At 41.8% G+C, this 16299-nt stretch overlaps 2 protein-coding genes and 1 long non-coding RNA gene across 3 annotated transcripts in view; 1 reads left to right on the top strand and 2 right to left on the bottom strand.

The window, feature by feature from the left end:
* Window positions 1-3818: 3818 nt before the first annotated feature.
* LOC146482987 (uncharacterized) lies at window positions 3819-5942 on the bottom strand. Its single transcript, XM_085106496.1, has 3 exons — window positions 5933-5942; window positions 4627-5011; window positions 3819-4545 (listed from the first exon to the last, which is right to left on the bottom strand). Exons 1-3 carry the CDS (start codon window positions 5940-5942, stop codon window positions 3819-3821), a joined length of 1122 nt encoding a protein of 373 aa, XP_084962622.1.
* Window positions 5943-7675: 1733 nt separating this feature from the next.
* On the top strand, window positions 7676-8287 carry LOC146482986 (uncharacterized). Its single transcript, XM_085106495.1, has one exon. The coding sequence runs from the start codon at window positions 7676-7678 to the stop codon at window positions 8285-8287; it is 612 nt and encodes a 203-aa protein (XP_084962621.1).
* A 7637-nt stretch (window positions 8288-15924) lies between these two features.
* Window positions 15925-16299, bottom strand: part of LOC146482981 (uncharacterized) — a 79796-nt gene continuing 79421 nt past the window's right edge. Inside the window, exons 8-9 of the long non-coding RNA XR_014864022.1 lie at window positions 16097-16260; window positions 15925-15944 (exon numbers count right to left, since the gene is read on the bottom strand). This is a non-coding gene — a long non-coding RNA (uncharacterized LOC146482981). The remainder of the gene's footprint in view (window positions 15945-16096; window positions 16261-16299) is intronic.

Here is a 16299-nt window from a genome sequence, read left to right as displayed (position 1 = left end):
GGCCGAAAAAATTGCCTTCCGCCCCATAAGCTGCCGTGTGCAAGGTGTCAAATATTTCTTTGTTATCCTTGATGACCAAAAATTCTTTCAGCAACCATTTAAATCCTGCTTTGAACTGGAGATTCTCGCCAAGAAATCGTTTATGTTCCATTGACCTTCTTCCGTGATTAAACAATGAGATTGCGTTACAGAAACGCGCAGACACATCCAGACGGGCTGGGGTGGGGGTGGGGAGGAAACAAAAATGGAACAGCTCCTAAATTGAAAAAAAGAGGATCATTCAAGATTACTGTCAAAGCTATTTTATGCATTTCGGGTATTATTATGGGGCGTGGGAGGGGGGGGGGGTGGGGGGTAGGCGAGTAAAACACTAATTTACAGCATCAGTTGATCGTTCCTCTTCTGTTTAGGGTTCATACAAGCCCACAACTATCCCAAGCTCAATGGCAGCTTTATATTTGTAATATTAGGTAACAGTGAGAAAGTACCGGCACGTAAAATTAATATGAGGGTTTGTATGGGAATACATGCCGACATAGAATTCCAATAAAAAGCTATTTATTTACTAAATCTGAACATCGTTGGAAATGCCATGACAGCTTTGTATTTGTAATCTTAGGTAACAGTGAGAAAGTTATATTCACCGGCACGTAAAATTAATATGAGGGTTTGTATGGGAACACATGCAAATTAACGGCTAACATAGAATTCCAATAAAAAGCTACTTACTTGTTTTTTTTTTTTTGTGTGTGTGTGTGTGGGTATTACACTTGCCTGTTTGTGTTATGGATGGTTGTTTTAGCGACACGAGTGCCGCTGAGGATCAAGCTGCCTACGTTACAACCCAAACAATATTCTCGAAAACTGCCAGGCTAAAGAGCTAAACTAAACTTAAAGGCTAAGTGTAAATATGCTTCGCATTATGTGCGAATATTTTAATTTAGATATTGCAAATATCCCAAGATCGCGGAAAGCACCATACATGCAGCTGCTTAGCAATGGTGTGCAAACATGCAGCTGCGTTTCATCAGGACAATAACTGCATGAGCCTCAGGCTCATTCCATTATCTAATGTGAAAAAAAAAAAAAAAAAAAAAAAAAAGCAGCAACAAATATTTAAGGCATATGGGTTTTCAATAAAGAGGGTGGCTGAGGCATGTCAGTAAAACGCGGGGCCTGGGTCTTTTTTTTTTTTTTTTTTTTTTTCAACATCACAGGTCATTTGTGGGTCAAATAAGGATTAAAGCCAATATAAAAAAGTTAAGTCTCTAAAGCTTACTAGCTTAGGATAGGATAGGATAGGACAACACTCGTTGCAGTTCCGTATTCTGGCGGACATTGGTTCCGTGGATATACCATTTAACAGTTGTTGCTGTGTTACCTGGCTTATGGCTGGAAGCGAGGCTGCCGGTGACCTTGTTTTGATACAAATCTCTTTACTTTTCTTATGCAAATGCAGGCATGTTTAATGTTAAATTGAATCACGCATCACCAAAAACCTTTTTAAAGCAATTACGCATGACGTAAGTAAGTGCACTAAGCTAATAATGTAAGATTCCAAACTCTCCAAGGACGCATTATTGAAAATTGTATTGCATGCAGCATCCTCTTAAATTGATTGTGTGTTATTTGATTTTATTTGCCATACATGTTTAAAGACGACTTACTTGTGGGAAAAAATGCTGGATGTACCCTGAAAGGTTAACCCTACGTTCAACTGTCTTCTTCCCTTCTTGTCTATCGTGACTTTTAGGTCAAAGAACGTTCACTTATCTTGGAAATCTAATTGGTACATCACGCGTCACGCGCTCGTAAAAAAGAAAATCACGCATCTCGTTGTGATGTCAGTCCCGCATCACGCACGGGTTCCATTAGCCGTCACGCTGCTTATTTATGGGCCATCACGCGTCGCAAAAAAAACCCCTTGCCACCCTCTATAAATTTACTTACTATTAGCTGTTGTGCCCTATTTGTCAGTCGGTTGCCCTTCGCAACAATTGATGGCATTTCCAACGATGTTCAGATTTAATAAATAAATAGCTTTTTATTGGAATTCTATGTCGGCATGTATTCCCATACAAACCCTCATATTAATTTTACGTGCCGGTACTTTCTCACTGTTACCTAATATTACAAATATAAAGCTGCCATTGAGCTTGGGATAGTTGTGGGCTTGTATGAACCCTAAACAGAAGAGGAACGATCAACTGATGCTGTAAATTAGTGTTTTACTCGCCTACCCCCCACCCCCCCCCCCCCCTCCCACGCCCCATAATAATACCCGAAATGCATAAAATAGCTTTGACAGTAATATTGAATGATCCTCTTTTTTTCAATTTAGGAGCTGTTCCATTTTTGTTTCCTCCCCACCACGACCCCTGCCCGTCTGGATGTGTCTGCGCGTTTCTGTAACGCAATCTCATTGTTTAATCACGGAAGAAGGTCAATGGAACATAAACGATTTCTTGGCGAGAATCTCCAGGTCAAAGCAGGATTTAAATGGTTGCTGAAAGAATTTTTGGTCATCAAGGATAACAAAGAAATATTTGACACCTTGCACACGGCAGCTTATGGGGCGGAAGGCAATTTTTTCGGCCGATGGTTGTCCTAACCGACTTTGAAGAATTCAACTCAGTTTAACAGCTGCGGTGTATTACAGTGATTTCGCACAACAAATCATCGAAAATGCGGCTGTATCCGACTGAAACTATAATTTGATACATTTTGAAATATCCAGTTCTCGATAGTTCACGAGGTAAGTGCAATTTATCATTATTTTCTTAGTAAGTCGTTATTTTCATGTTGTTATGCTAATTACGAAGGCGGTGTTTGTTGACAAAAGTACAGGTAAAACGTCTTCTTCTATAATTTTCTCTTTTTAACTGCCCAAAAATTTTATTGCATATTCTTACAGACGAGATATTGCTCTTTAACCGGGATGCTGTTTTAGGATGCCAACTAACGTATCTTTAGCGATATTTTTCTTTAAACTCGGCCATTTTTTTGGCACCTGAAGAGTAGTTCAATAGGGAAGAAATTAAAAATTTTGTAAAAAAATTAGATTTCGATCAAATTCCCAAAAAAGCTTCTCAACACAACAACAAACATTTGCTTGTCTCGAATAATAAGATTTTGTTCGGATTTGTAACGCTTTCTTTGTAAGGCAAATTCTTAAAAGTGTGTCCTAAAATGGCTCTTAAAACAAATCTGACAAATTGTAGAAGTGTACCAAGGGTGGGCCCAAGAGAGGCCCGCAACACTAATCTTGACATTGATTAACGGATTGTGTACCACGCGTGCATGTCACACACACAAAATGTGGTTTCCTTGGATCATACAAAATCTATCTTTAAGAGCCGTCCTCTGTAAATATCGACTATCGTCGTTTGGACGAGAAAAAATGAAATCCCTCAAACTTTCTCAGAAGAATGGTCTATATAAGTGATTCACATAATTATAACTTTCAGCTCAGTTCGATTCGTATTTTAGCTGTAGTGCGAGCATCTTGGTTTTACCACTCTGAGAGGGCTTTCAGCGGCCATTTTAGGCCACACTTTTAAGAATTTGCCGTACAAAGAAAGCGTTACAAATCTGAACAAAATCTCATTATTCGAGACAAGCAAATGTTTGTTTCTAAAAACGTTCTCTGGTTAAAAGTTTAAAAACACTAAGCTTTCGATTGCCAGTCTGCAATCTTTAAAAAGTGAGATGTAAAAAGCGAAGGCAGAAATATATATACAAAGAGGTGACCAAAAAAAAATAACGAACAAATTTGAATAAATACAATAATACAAGGGAAATACTAGTGTGAAGAAAAACTATCGATGACATGAATAAAGTTTTAATAAAATTGAGTATTGTCTTGGCAGATGTTTAGTATCATTGTCTGCCTGGCTAGTTATCGCAGTGTGCCAAGATTCCAGCGTTTTTCTTACGCGTGAATTGCCTCTGTCGACGACACGTGCATTCTCAAAATCAATAGTATGGCCTTCGAGCCACGCATGGCTGGCAACATTGGAACCACTTTTAAAAACTTTGGTGTTTCGAATATGTTCCTTTTTCCTGGTGTGTAAACATCTGCTCGTTTCTCCAATGTAACTCCATGTGCAGTCCGCACATGGGATTTTATAGACAACGTTCGTTTGGCGATCTAATGGGGGTCTAGATTTAGGAGACACAAATTCTTGTTGCAGGGTCTTGACCGGTCTGGTGGTGGCTCGGATGCCGTTCTTGTTAAGAATTCTTGTAAGTGGTTCAGTGACGCCTTTGATGTATGGTAAAACTGCAAAGCCATTTTGGGAATCTGGTGAGTCTATCAACCTAAAGAACATTCCCACTAACTCTTCAGGGGAAGGGATGATTTCAGGGGTCGAAGCCTTCTTTAGGATGTTGGATATAGTTGCTAATGGATAGCCATTTGATTTCAACGCATCAGAAACGTGGGTCAGCTCTTTCTTTACTCCTTCGGAGGTGCTCGGGAGGTTGATTGCCCGATTTAGGAGGGTAGAGGCAGTACTTAATTTGTGTTTTAACTCGTGATGAGAGTTAAAGTCCAGGTATCTGTCAGCGTGTGTGGGCTTTCGATAGACGCCGATAGTAATTGTCCCATTCTTCCTGGTTATCAAGGTGTCTAGAAAGGAAATTTGGCCATTGTTCTCAGTTTCGAGGGTAAAAGATATTTTAGGGTCACCTGCATTAAGAGTATCGTGGAACTTGCCAACGGAGTGTTTCTTTATTATGACAAAACTGTCCTCTACGTAACGTTTCCAGACTTTTGGGGGTGTTGTTGAGGCGGCGATAGCCGATTCTTCAATTACCTCCATGCAGAGGTTAGCTATAACTGGGCTAACTGGGCTCCCCATTGCACATCCATGTATCTGTTTGTAGACAGAGTCGTTGAACATAAAGTAGTTGTTGGAGAGGGTGAATTCCAAGAGGGAGATGTTTTCATCGGTGTTGAGCTTCGTTCTTAAGAGTGCCTGACTGTAACTTTCGAGAATCGCTGGCCAAGCTTGAAAAATCGAAACTCCTGATAATTTGCCTGAAGTTTACTTTTGGGGAACTATCTTCGAAAATATTATTTGAATGTTCTGGAAATTTATAGTTTTCGAGAATTTTGGAGAAAACGAAATTACGGGTTTTGCCTCATTAGTTATGCAAAAATCTTACTCAAAATCAGCCAAGTTCAATACGCTTGTGTTGAAACAGTACGCAACGCTACAAAACGAGGTCGGTTTTGAATAAGAGCATAACTCACCTACGTTCTATCAATGGGACCTATGTAAGCTTTTGTAGAACTTTGGAGGGTTTATGGCTCTTTGAAAAATTGACATTTTGAGGACTTCGCGATGAGGTGAAAATTGAGTAAGATTGAAGGTTTAAAATGCATCTTGGTATGTCAGGTATCGACTCGAGAGGAACATTGTGATAAAGTTTGGGTCTTCGTCTTTGATAATATGAAATAAAAAATGTGGCCAATCAATGCACGCGCTGACGAAAACCAAAGTTAGCGAGGCTTCGTTAACAAATTTGCATAATTCGCAACTGTTGAGAAAATGCTGTTGTGGCGACTCGGTGAAAACATTGACCCAGGCTATCTTCAAATGGTCATTTTATCTCATATTGCATTTGTCTGTTTCTCTTTCTTGTTTAATAACGTGATAGAAAAGGTCTGGACAAAAAAAAAAATGCACGCCATCGGGGAAGAAAATATTCGCCAAATTTTGCATAATGCAAATCTCCCAATAAATCTTTCTGCAAAAGGAATCTGATTGGGAAGGTTTCGTGGAGAGACCCGAAACACTCCATATAAGAGGAGTTAAAACAACCTTTAATTATCCGATTTCAACAAATAATTGTCGAATCTTAACCTTTAAAAATTAATAGTGCCAAACTGACACTCGCTATCGCGTTACCTGCGTCACGTCAATACCTGTCGACATATTTTAAATAATATAATGCCCAGAAACCAACTTGTGCTGCGAAATTGCCATTTACAACAACTAGAATAAAGACCTTTATTTGCTGGCAAATAAGCGGTTTTGATAAAAATAAAACGTTCACAGGACACTGGAATCACGTTTAAAAAATACACGCTTGTCAAATGAGGTAAGAAAGTTAGACATGGAGTCGGTCAAAGCGAACATTTTTAATTAAATCAAGTTTGTTTAGTGGAATGCTTTTCAAATAGCGAGTCCAACCTTTTTCAGTGGCTTCCAAATAATGATCACTCAGAAGCGGGTCAGTTCAAAAAAAAAAAAAAAACCTCGCTGTTCGTGTTGTTTGATACTGTACCTTCGCAAGCGACTGAAAAACAATGTCAGCCGGCATGCCATACTTTAACGTAATTACTGATATGAAATATCACACATGCACGAATACACACTTCAAAACCTGTGTGTCAATTTCTGTTTAACCAAAAAAGTAACTCAGTTTATACCTACAGTCCACATTGGCTGTAGGGCATGCATTTATCTTTGTTGAATGTCAACAAGAGAAACACGGGTATCTCAGTGACACTGTGTACACGCAGTGTCTACCTTGTCATGTCACGATGAGTGTTACACAATGGCGTAAATTATAAGGGTTTGTATTGGAATTTACGAACGTGTCTTTGAGTCGAAAAGTAAAGGGCATGAATTGAACAAAAATGGCTTACCTTTTCTCCTTGATATGTTGCCAGTGTTTGTGTGCCATGTTTTGCCAATTTCAGTACGATTCCAGTGGGTTTTAGGTTCGCTGAAAGTTTTCGTTTCCCTATACGGTATCCTACTATATATATATATATCTATACCCCCAAAATCTTGGTCACTTCGGTATCAATAGTACTTTTAGAAAAAAATTGCAACGTTATCAACGCAGTCAGTATAAAACGTGAGTCGCAGACGAAGAACTGTGGACCACGGGCTGGGTATAAAAGAGGTAGTACTAACGGTATAGGAGGACTATGGACTACCGACTACGGACTGGCTGCATGCCCTACAGTCCACATTGGCTGTAGGGCATGTATTTACCTTTGTCGAATGTCAACAACAGAAACACGGGTATCTTAGTGACACTGTAGACACGCAACGTCTACTGCATGCATGCACGACATCTACATGATTGTTCACATGGGCTCATTGGTTGATCACGATCAATGATCATCAAACATCTTTTTGCGCATTTAATCTGCACTGCAAGAGCAAGTTTTCACCAAATCGAGCACTGAGATGAATGCAAAAATCTAAAATGCCGGGCTCTCTTCAGCGCGTATTAAAAATTCAGCTGTTTCGCTGAGATAAAGCAAGATTTTATGTTTGCACTGTCGATCCTCACTATTTTATTCCCAGTCTGTTACAATATTGTTATTGCGTGACACTGTCACAGCCTCGTGGCATGCCTACGTCACAGTCTTGTTTTCAATAAAAACTTACTTGTTGAACCGCCATCTTGAATGTGAGCTAATCTTCTTCTCTCATCGTCTGTTCGTCCGCTAAGGAAGACTACGCGTTCAACTTGTCACATGGTGGCAGCGGTGGGATAAAGAACAACTTCGTCAGTGACTACTGCTGTCGGCAATTCTCCTCCGAACCTTTAAAAACTCGCTGTTTGCTCCACGCATCTCTGCTGTCGCACGTGGACCTTCGCTGACCTTCGCAACTCGTAAGTCGCTGTTTTAAAAAATCGTCTAAATATGCCCAACAATGAAGCTCCCGGTGCTGAGGCGCCCATTGCTGAGGCCCCCGGTGCTGAGCCCAACGAAGCACAACGTTTTCGCCGTCCTCAAGTTTCTGCTCCAAAGCCTCTCGAAGTTGACGGCGATCGTGCTGATAATTGGAAAATATGGAAACAACGATGGGACAACTACTGCATAATCACTGGCCTCCTCGACCAACCTGAAGATTACAAGTGTGCGATGCTTCTCCATAGTATTGGAATTGAAGCCATGCGGATTTTCAATGGTCTGAAGTTCGGCGATGGTGAAGACCGAAACAAAATGGCCGATATTATTAAGAAGTTTGACCAACACTTTCTCGGACAAACCCAAGAGTTCTTTGAGCGTTTCCAATTTAACCGACGAAATCAGGAATCCGGTGAGTCGATCGACGAGTATATGTCCGTACTCAGAAACATGGCTAAAACTTGTGGGTTTTGTGACTGTATGCGTGAACTGTTGATAATGGATCGTTTGCTACTTGGAATCTTGGATGACAAAACGCGGGAAGAACTACTCTCCACGCACGATTTAACCCTCATGAAAGCTATCGAGATCTGCCGCGCTCGGAAGCCGCAACCCTTCACATGAAAGCTTTGAAAAGTGAAGAAATCAACAAAGTCAAGGAAACTCCAAAACAAAAGAAGCATGTGAAGCACAGGGACCCCACTAAAAGCAAATCTCGCCAAACAGAAGACCCACGCGCAGTCACGAAGAAGTGCCATTTCTGCACTCAAGTTCATGTTATGAGAAAGGAATCTTGCCCTGCCTGGGGAAAGTTGTGCACATCCTGTGGTGGAAAGAACCATTTCTCTGCTTCAAGGAAATGTAAACGTCGAAGCGTTTATGGTGTGATGGATGACTACGCCTCTGGCTCATCGAACAGTAGCACTGGAACTATCAGCGCTATAACAGCTTAGCTGTGTCACGATGTTAATTCTGTACAACCCCAGCACCAACTGATCTACTGCGAAATGGAGATTAACCAACAACCTGTGAAGCTTCAGGTTGACTGCGGTTCAACTGTTTGCATTCTGCCCAAACGTTACCTTGGAAACCTCCAAATTCGCCCTGAGATTGTCAACCTTCAGATGTGGAACAAGTCGTCTGTTAAAGCCCTCGGTAAATGCAAAGTGTACGTCAGAAACCCGGCTACAAAGCAAAAGTTCAAGGTTGACTTTGTCGTGGTTGACAAGGATCTCACCCCACTGCTCAGTGGGTCTCATCACAGTAAACTATGACAACTTCAAGGTGGTTAACACTGTCTCCTCAGCTGATCGCTACTATGTTCAGCAGTTTCCTGATGCCTTCAAGGACACACCAGGCACTCTTCCTGGCAAGAAGGTACACTTGACCACTGAGGATGTAGCCATCCCGGTCGTGCGTTGTGCTCGTACCCTCCCGGAAGCTAGGAAGGACGTTGTTAAAGCTGAACTTCAGCGACTCGTAAACGAGGCAATAATCGTACCAGTAGACGAGCCCACTGACTGGGTCAGTCAAATGTCCGTAGCTGAGAAGAAGTCTGGCATTCGCATCTGCATAGGCCCCAGGCCACTCAATGAGGTGCTAAAGCGTGAGCACTACAAGCTCCCAGTCCTAGAAGATGTCCTACCAGAGCTCACCTCAGCCTGCAAGTTTTCAGTATGTGACCTCAAGTCAGGCTACCTCCACTGCGAACTGGACTACGAGTCAAGCCTGCTGACCTCCTTTGCAACTCCATTTGGGCGTTACCGCTGTCTCCGCCTCCCATTTGGCTTGAAAGTAAGCAGTGAAATCTTCCAGAAGAGGCTCCATCAAGCCCTGGAAGGTCTAGAAGGCGTGCGCTGCATAGCCGACGATGTAATCATCTGGGGTCGCACAGATGATGAACACGATGACAGAGTTCGCCTCTTCCTCCAACGCTGTTGCGAAATTGGAATCTCCCTGAACAAAGAGAAGTGTCGCTTCGGTTTGCACGAAATTCCGTTCATGGGCCATGTCGTCAGCAACACCGGCCTGAAACCTGACCCATCTAAGATAGAAGCTGTCGTGAAGATGGACGCTCCAACCGACAAGGCAGGTGTCGAAAGGCTTAGAGGAACTGTGAACTATTTATCAAAGTTCGTTCCCAAACTCTCTGAAATAATGCGACCTATCAACGACCTCACTCGTCCCGACACTGAATGGACTTGGGACTCTGTTCATGACAAAGCCTTTGAGGAACTCAAGCACCAACTAACGCAAGCACCGGTGCTGGCCTACTTCGACCCAACCAAAGAATTATCTATACGGTGCGATGCTAGCGGGCAAGGTCTAGGAGCGGCACTCCTTCAAGAAGGACAGCCACTAGCATATGCCAGCAGAGCCCTAAGCGACACCGAGACCAGATATGCTACCATCGAGAAGGAAATGCTGGCCATTGTGTTCGCCCTGGAAAAGTGGCACCAATACACCTTTGGACGACCTGTCACGGTATATTCTGATCACATTCTGGTACGGGCCCTAGCCTACGACATCAAAGTACAGTACCTCAATGGCAAAGAAATGTTCCTAGCAGACACCCTTAGCAGGGCATTTCTTCCCAAAGCCAGTGAAGATGCGCAAGACGAGTTTGAAACCATCAACGCCCTCACGTACCTAGTCATGTCTGATGAGAGAATTCGTGAGATCCGCCAGCACACCAGCAATGATCCGGCTCTACAACAGCTGAAGCGGACTATCCAAGAAGGCTGGCCAGACGACAAACTAGCACTATCTCCCCTCGTTACACCTTACTTCAGCATTCGTGATGAATTAGCAGTCACCGATGGCTTGGTCTTCCGTGGAGAAAGACTGGTGATCCCCAAGAGCATGAGATCAGAAATTAAGAAGGACATACACAGCGGTCACCAAGGTGTTGAGTCATGCTTACGAAGGGCACGCGAACATGTATTCTGGCCCGGCATGAACAAAGAGCTGAAGGAGTGGATCCAAACCTGTGGAACATGCAGAGAATTTGAGCAGACCTACTGTAAGGAGACACTTATGAGCCATGACATTCCCGAGAGAGCATGGGAGAAGATCGCTGCTGATCTGTTCACCTACAAGAACAGAGACTATCTCATCACAGTCTGCTACAGGTCCAACTTCTGGGAGTTAGACCGCCTGTACGACACCAAGTCTTCGACTGTCATTAAGAAGCTAAAAGCTCACCTCGCCAGATATGGTATTCCTAAACAGTTGGTTAGCGATAACGGCCCCCAGTTTGATTCCAATGAATTCAAGAAGTTCACCAAGAGCTGGGGCATCGAGCACACGACAACCTCACCCCATCACAGCAAAGCCAATGGCAAAGTGGAGTCGGCGGTGAAAGTTGCCAAGCGAATGCTACGCAAGACTACCAAGTCAGGAGAAGACCAGTACTTGGCCCTGCTTAACATCAGGAACGTACCCACACAAGGCGTAGACAGCAGCCCAGCCCAAAGACTTCTGGGGAGAAGAACCAGAACCCTATTACCAACCACACATTCCTTGCTCGAGCCGACGAATCCAGTAAGTTCTCATGAATCTGAGCAACTACGCCTAAACCAAATGAGGCAGGCGAAATACTACAACCGCTCTGCTGATGACCTGCCTGTACTGAAGGCAGGTGACACTGTTCGCATGAAACCATTTGTGCTTGGTCAGAAATCATGGGACAAAGCTGAAGTGACCAAAAGGCTTGACGAGAGATCTTATGAAATTCAGTCAGCTGGAACCACCTACAGACGCAACAGACAGCACCTGGTCAAGACTGCTGAACCCTCTGTCCAGCCGGACATCTCTGAACAACCCAGACCTGACACAAACGTTGGAAGTGACCAGTCAGCCCACCAGCAATCTCAAGCCCCTGCTGTGCAGGCCAGTCCAGAGCAGGAGCATGTGCAGACCAGTCCAAGGACACACCCTACAGGAGAGAAAGGCGCTACAGCCTCCCCTAGGCGCACCCGTTCCGGACGCATCATAAGAGAACCAGCGAAGCTAAGCGACTATGTCAGGATTTGAACTGTTCTCTTTGCAAGACACATTGAGACTTTGACAGCGCATTTCATGTTGCTGCCAATTGACTGTGAACACTATAGTACAGAGTTGTTGTTGTTATTTTTTTTTCCCACCACTTATTACTCGCCATTTCTAGGTTATTAGGAAAATTTTGTTTAAAAAAAAAAAAAAAAAAATGGGGAGGATGTTACAATATTGTTATTGCGTGACACTGTCACAGCCTCGTGGAATGCCTACGTCACAGTCTCGTTTTCAATAAAAACTTACTTGTTGAACCGCCATCTTGAATGTGAGCTAATCTTCTTCTCTCATCGTCTGTTCGTCCGCTAAGGAAGACTACGCGTTCAACTTGTCACACAGTCCATTTTTTGTTTCTCAAAAACAACAATAAAGGGACAAAAACAACTACGTACTACCGAAACTTGATTTTATACATCTTAAACTTATTGAAAATGAATACAAGAAAGATATGATTTTCAGACTTCCAGTTCTCTTTTAAGCCTGGTGCGTAGTACGTAGTCCTGCTATTATACATATACCTTAGTACCTCTTTTATACCCAGTCCGTGGTCCGTAGTCCTTTGTCCACGCATTACGTCGTATTCAGACCGAGTTGATAACGTGCGCAAGTCTTCGAAAGTAAATTACAGGGGACTGAAGTGACCAAGAATTTGGGAATAGATATATATAGCAGGATATAGAGCGAGGAAAATGTCCAGCAAACCTTTGAAAATCCACTGGAATCGTACTGAAATGGCCAAAATATGGCACATAAACACTGGCAAGAGATCGAGAGACAAGGTAAGCCATCTTTGTTCAATTTATTCCCTTTATTTTCGATTCCAAAACACGTTCGTAAATTCCCATACAAACCCTTATAATTTACGTCATTGCGTAACACTCATCGTGACACTCAAATTACAACATGACAATAAAAAGGTCAAACGAATTTCTTTTGAACGCTCATAGAGCTTCGGCCACCTGTGATGTATGCAGTAGACATTGCGTGTATGCGGTGTCATACCCGTGTTTCTCTTGTTGGCATTCGATGTCCAAAGATAAATGCATGCCCTACAGCCAATGTGGACTGTAGGTATAAACTGAGTTATTAATTTGGTAAACGGAAATTGGCACACAGGTTTTGAAGCATGTTTCTGTGCATGTGTGTTTGTGGCATCTTTTACAGTCAACTCAGGTCACGCGTGAACGATATTTTTGAAATTTGAATGGAGTTTTGAAATTTACATGTCAGTTTGCAAATCGCCAACGAGATTTCAGAGTTCCCGTATAAATTTTCCTAGCTTATTGACGGTATAAAACTATGAATTTTTCTTTACACTGCAAAATTGAATATTTCAAGAATAATAATAATTGTTTCCCAAGTATTTTGAATCTTTTTTTTGAGTTAATGCGTCTTTTTCGGAACGATTTCCAGAAAATGGCCCAGCTCGTCTGGATGTGCGCGCGTTTCTGTAACGCAATCTCATTGTTTAATCACGGCGAAAGGTTAACGGAACATAAACGATTTCTTGACGAGAATCTCCAGTTCAAAGCAGGATTTAAATGGTTGTTGAAGGAATTTTTGGACATTAAGGATAACAAAGAAATATTTGACACCTTGCACACGGCAGCTTATGGGGCGGATGGCAAGTTTTTCGGCCGATGGTTGTCCTGACGGACTTTGAAGAATTGAACTCAGTTTAACACCTGCGGTGTATTACAGTGATTTCGCACAACAAATCATCAAAAATGCGGCTGTATCCGACTGACACTATAATTTGATATATTTTGAAATATCCAGTTCTCGATATTTCACGAGGTAAGTGCAATTTATCATTATTTTCTTAGTAAGTCGTTATTTTCATGTTGTTATGCTAATTACGAAGGCGGTGTTTGTTGGCAAAAGTACAGTTAAAACTTCTTCTTCTATAATTCTCTCTTTTTAACTGCCCAAAAATTTTATTGCATATTCTTACAGACGAGACATTGCTCTTTAACCAAGATGCTGTTTTAGGATGCCAACTGATGTATCTTTAGCGATATTTTCCTTTGAAGTGGGCCATTTTTTTGGGCACTTGAAGAGTAGTTCAATAGGGAAGAAATTAAAAATTTTGTAAAAAAATTAGATTTCGATCAAATTCCCAAAAAAGCTTCTCAACACAACAACAAACATTTGCTTGTCTCGAATAATAAGATTTTGTTCGGATTTGTAACGCTTTCTTTGTAAGGCAAATTCTTAAAAGTGTGGCCTAAAATGGCCGCTGAAAGCCCTCTCAGAGCGGTAAAACCAAGATGGTGGCGCTACAGCTAAAATACGAATCGAACTGAGCTGAAAGTTATATTTATGTGAATCACTTATATAGACCATTCTTCTGAGAAAGTTTGAGGGATTTCATTTTCTCTCGTCCAAACGACGATAGTCGATATTTACAGAGGACGGCTCTCAAAAAGCAAATGGAACAGCGATCTGCTGGGGGCATGACGTCCCACAATTTTTGACAGCCGGACAACAGAGAGACATTTTATTGTGAAATTTGGCGCGAAACTTCAGAGTGAAGGCGCAGTCTTTGTGTACAAATACGTATAGACTTCCCTTATGCGCCGAAAGAGTGACCTATTTTGAGAAAGTCTAAAATACGTACGGCCAACGTGGTCGGACTTCGGCTTGCTTGATCATAATCCCTTGCCTCTTTGACGGTTTGTGTAGTTTGAGCGGGGTAATTAACTGAGAATGAGACCTCAAATTCTTCCAACTTCAATTTATTTAAACTTATTTAAAATTACCGCTGCACCTCAATTACCCTTCCGCGCCTCTAAATACCGCAAGACTAACCTGTGATATAAGCGACAAGAAACTGTGTTGTGCTGCAATGCGATACTGATTAGTGTACCATATTCTACGTCGCTCGTTATACGGAATACACATGTATACTTTCATATTGAGAATCCTGATTAAGATTACGCACTGATAAGATTAACCAACATTTCCACTCACGGACGGAACCAAAATAAAGCTGTTCCGAGGAAATCGTATGTAGCACCGCGCGGTCTTAGTGTATTAAAAAAATAGATGTGAATTTGTATAGATGATTACATGACGCTTGTGTAGTTGCAAAGCTTGATCGTGCAAAACTCGTTCCCCAACTTACCTTATGATGTCGCTAGCTTGCTGTAATCATTTGCGAAAAAATAATTTGCACCTTTGCAGAAGTTCGCGTTTTCTACATAAATGTCCTTCGACCAAGAGCTTCCTGTAGTCTGTTGTGGGTTATGGGATTTTTCCCTCGACAAAACCGTAAAGTACGTCAATCACCCGAACGAAAGAATGTGCTTCGAAAAGCAACTAAATTCAGTTGACACCTAAACAAACCCTCATTCAGAAGGAGCCTTAACCTTACTCGTTATTCCTTGCACTTCTATCATAGCTGATATTCATTGGTGGAAATGTAACTTATATTTTGAAAATTAACAGCAATAAATACAGTACAAACAAATCTATGCCATTCCGTTCGCTGTTGTTGTTCTCAGCTTGCGTAAGAAGATCGATCATATGACATTCCTCTATGACAGATGGCCATGAAACAATTCACAACATGAATTAATCACGTTGCCTTCAAAGTGTTTCTTTGTCTAGTCAAGAAAAGGGGTTTTCCCCTTCTTTAACCTTTCGGTTTCACGGAAAAAGGTCAATTGAAACGGTGCCAGCTTACAAGGATATTCATTGGGGGAAATGTAACTTATATTTTGAAAACAAACAGCAATAAATACCAGCAAACCTGTACCATTCCGTTCGCTGTTGTTGTTCTCAGCTTGCGTAAGAAGATCGATCATATAACATGCCTCAATTGCTTTGCTTCCAATTAATATAGATGGCCATGAAACAATTCACAACATGAACTAATCACGTTGCCTTCAAAGGGTTTCTTTGTCCAGTCAAGAAAAGGGGCTTTTCCTTCCTTTGGACTTTCGGTTTTAACAGAAAAGGCCAATTGAAACGGTGCCAGTTAACACGGGTAGGGAAAAACCCCTTCGATCTGTTTTAAACGGAAAAATTTGCTACCTGTCGGTTGAGCTAAACACAACAAGAAGATATCTTTCCGAGAGACGGTTTCAAAATAGGTATTAAATCTTCTGTCCTTTGATTATTACTTCTTAATTTCGACTAACCGTAGAAATAGCTGCTACAACAACTTATAGCGGTGATTCTAGTCTTGAGGCCTTGTACTTGTACTTCGTGTAACAGGGATAACCTGAGAATACGATGAGGGTCAGTCCTCGCATATATGACTCCTGACTAATTTACTTTATGTTGAAATTAGTGTGCATAATTTTCACTGGACATTTTTCATGTCCCACTATCATTTTTAGTAAGCTCTAGCATGAAACTCGTTCTCCAACTTACCTTATGATGTTGCGGGCTTGTCTAAATCACTTGCGAAAAAATAAGTTGTTGCCTTTGCAGAAGTTTGCATATTCTGCATCAAATGTCCTTCGACCAAGGAGTTCCCTGTCTGTTTTGGGATAAGGGGTTTTTCCCTCGGCCAATCCTCAAAGTACGTCAATCACCTGAACAAAATAATGTGCTTCGGAAAGCAGCTTTCAGTT

Source organism: Pavona decussata, unplaced genomic scaffold (assembly GCF_977016875.1).
Source record: "Pavona decussata unplaced genomic scaffold, jaPavDecu1.1 SCAFFOLD_41, whole genome shotgun sequence".
In the NCBI taxonomy this organism is placed as follows: Eukaryota; Metazoa; Cnidaria; class Anthozoa; order Scleractinia; family Agariciidae; genus Pavona; species Pavona decussata.
This window is presented reverse-complemented; position numbering and strand designations above follow the sequence as displayed.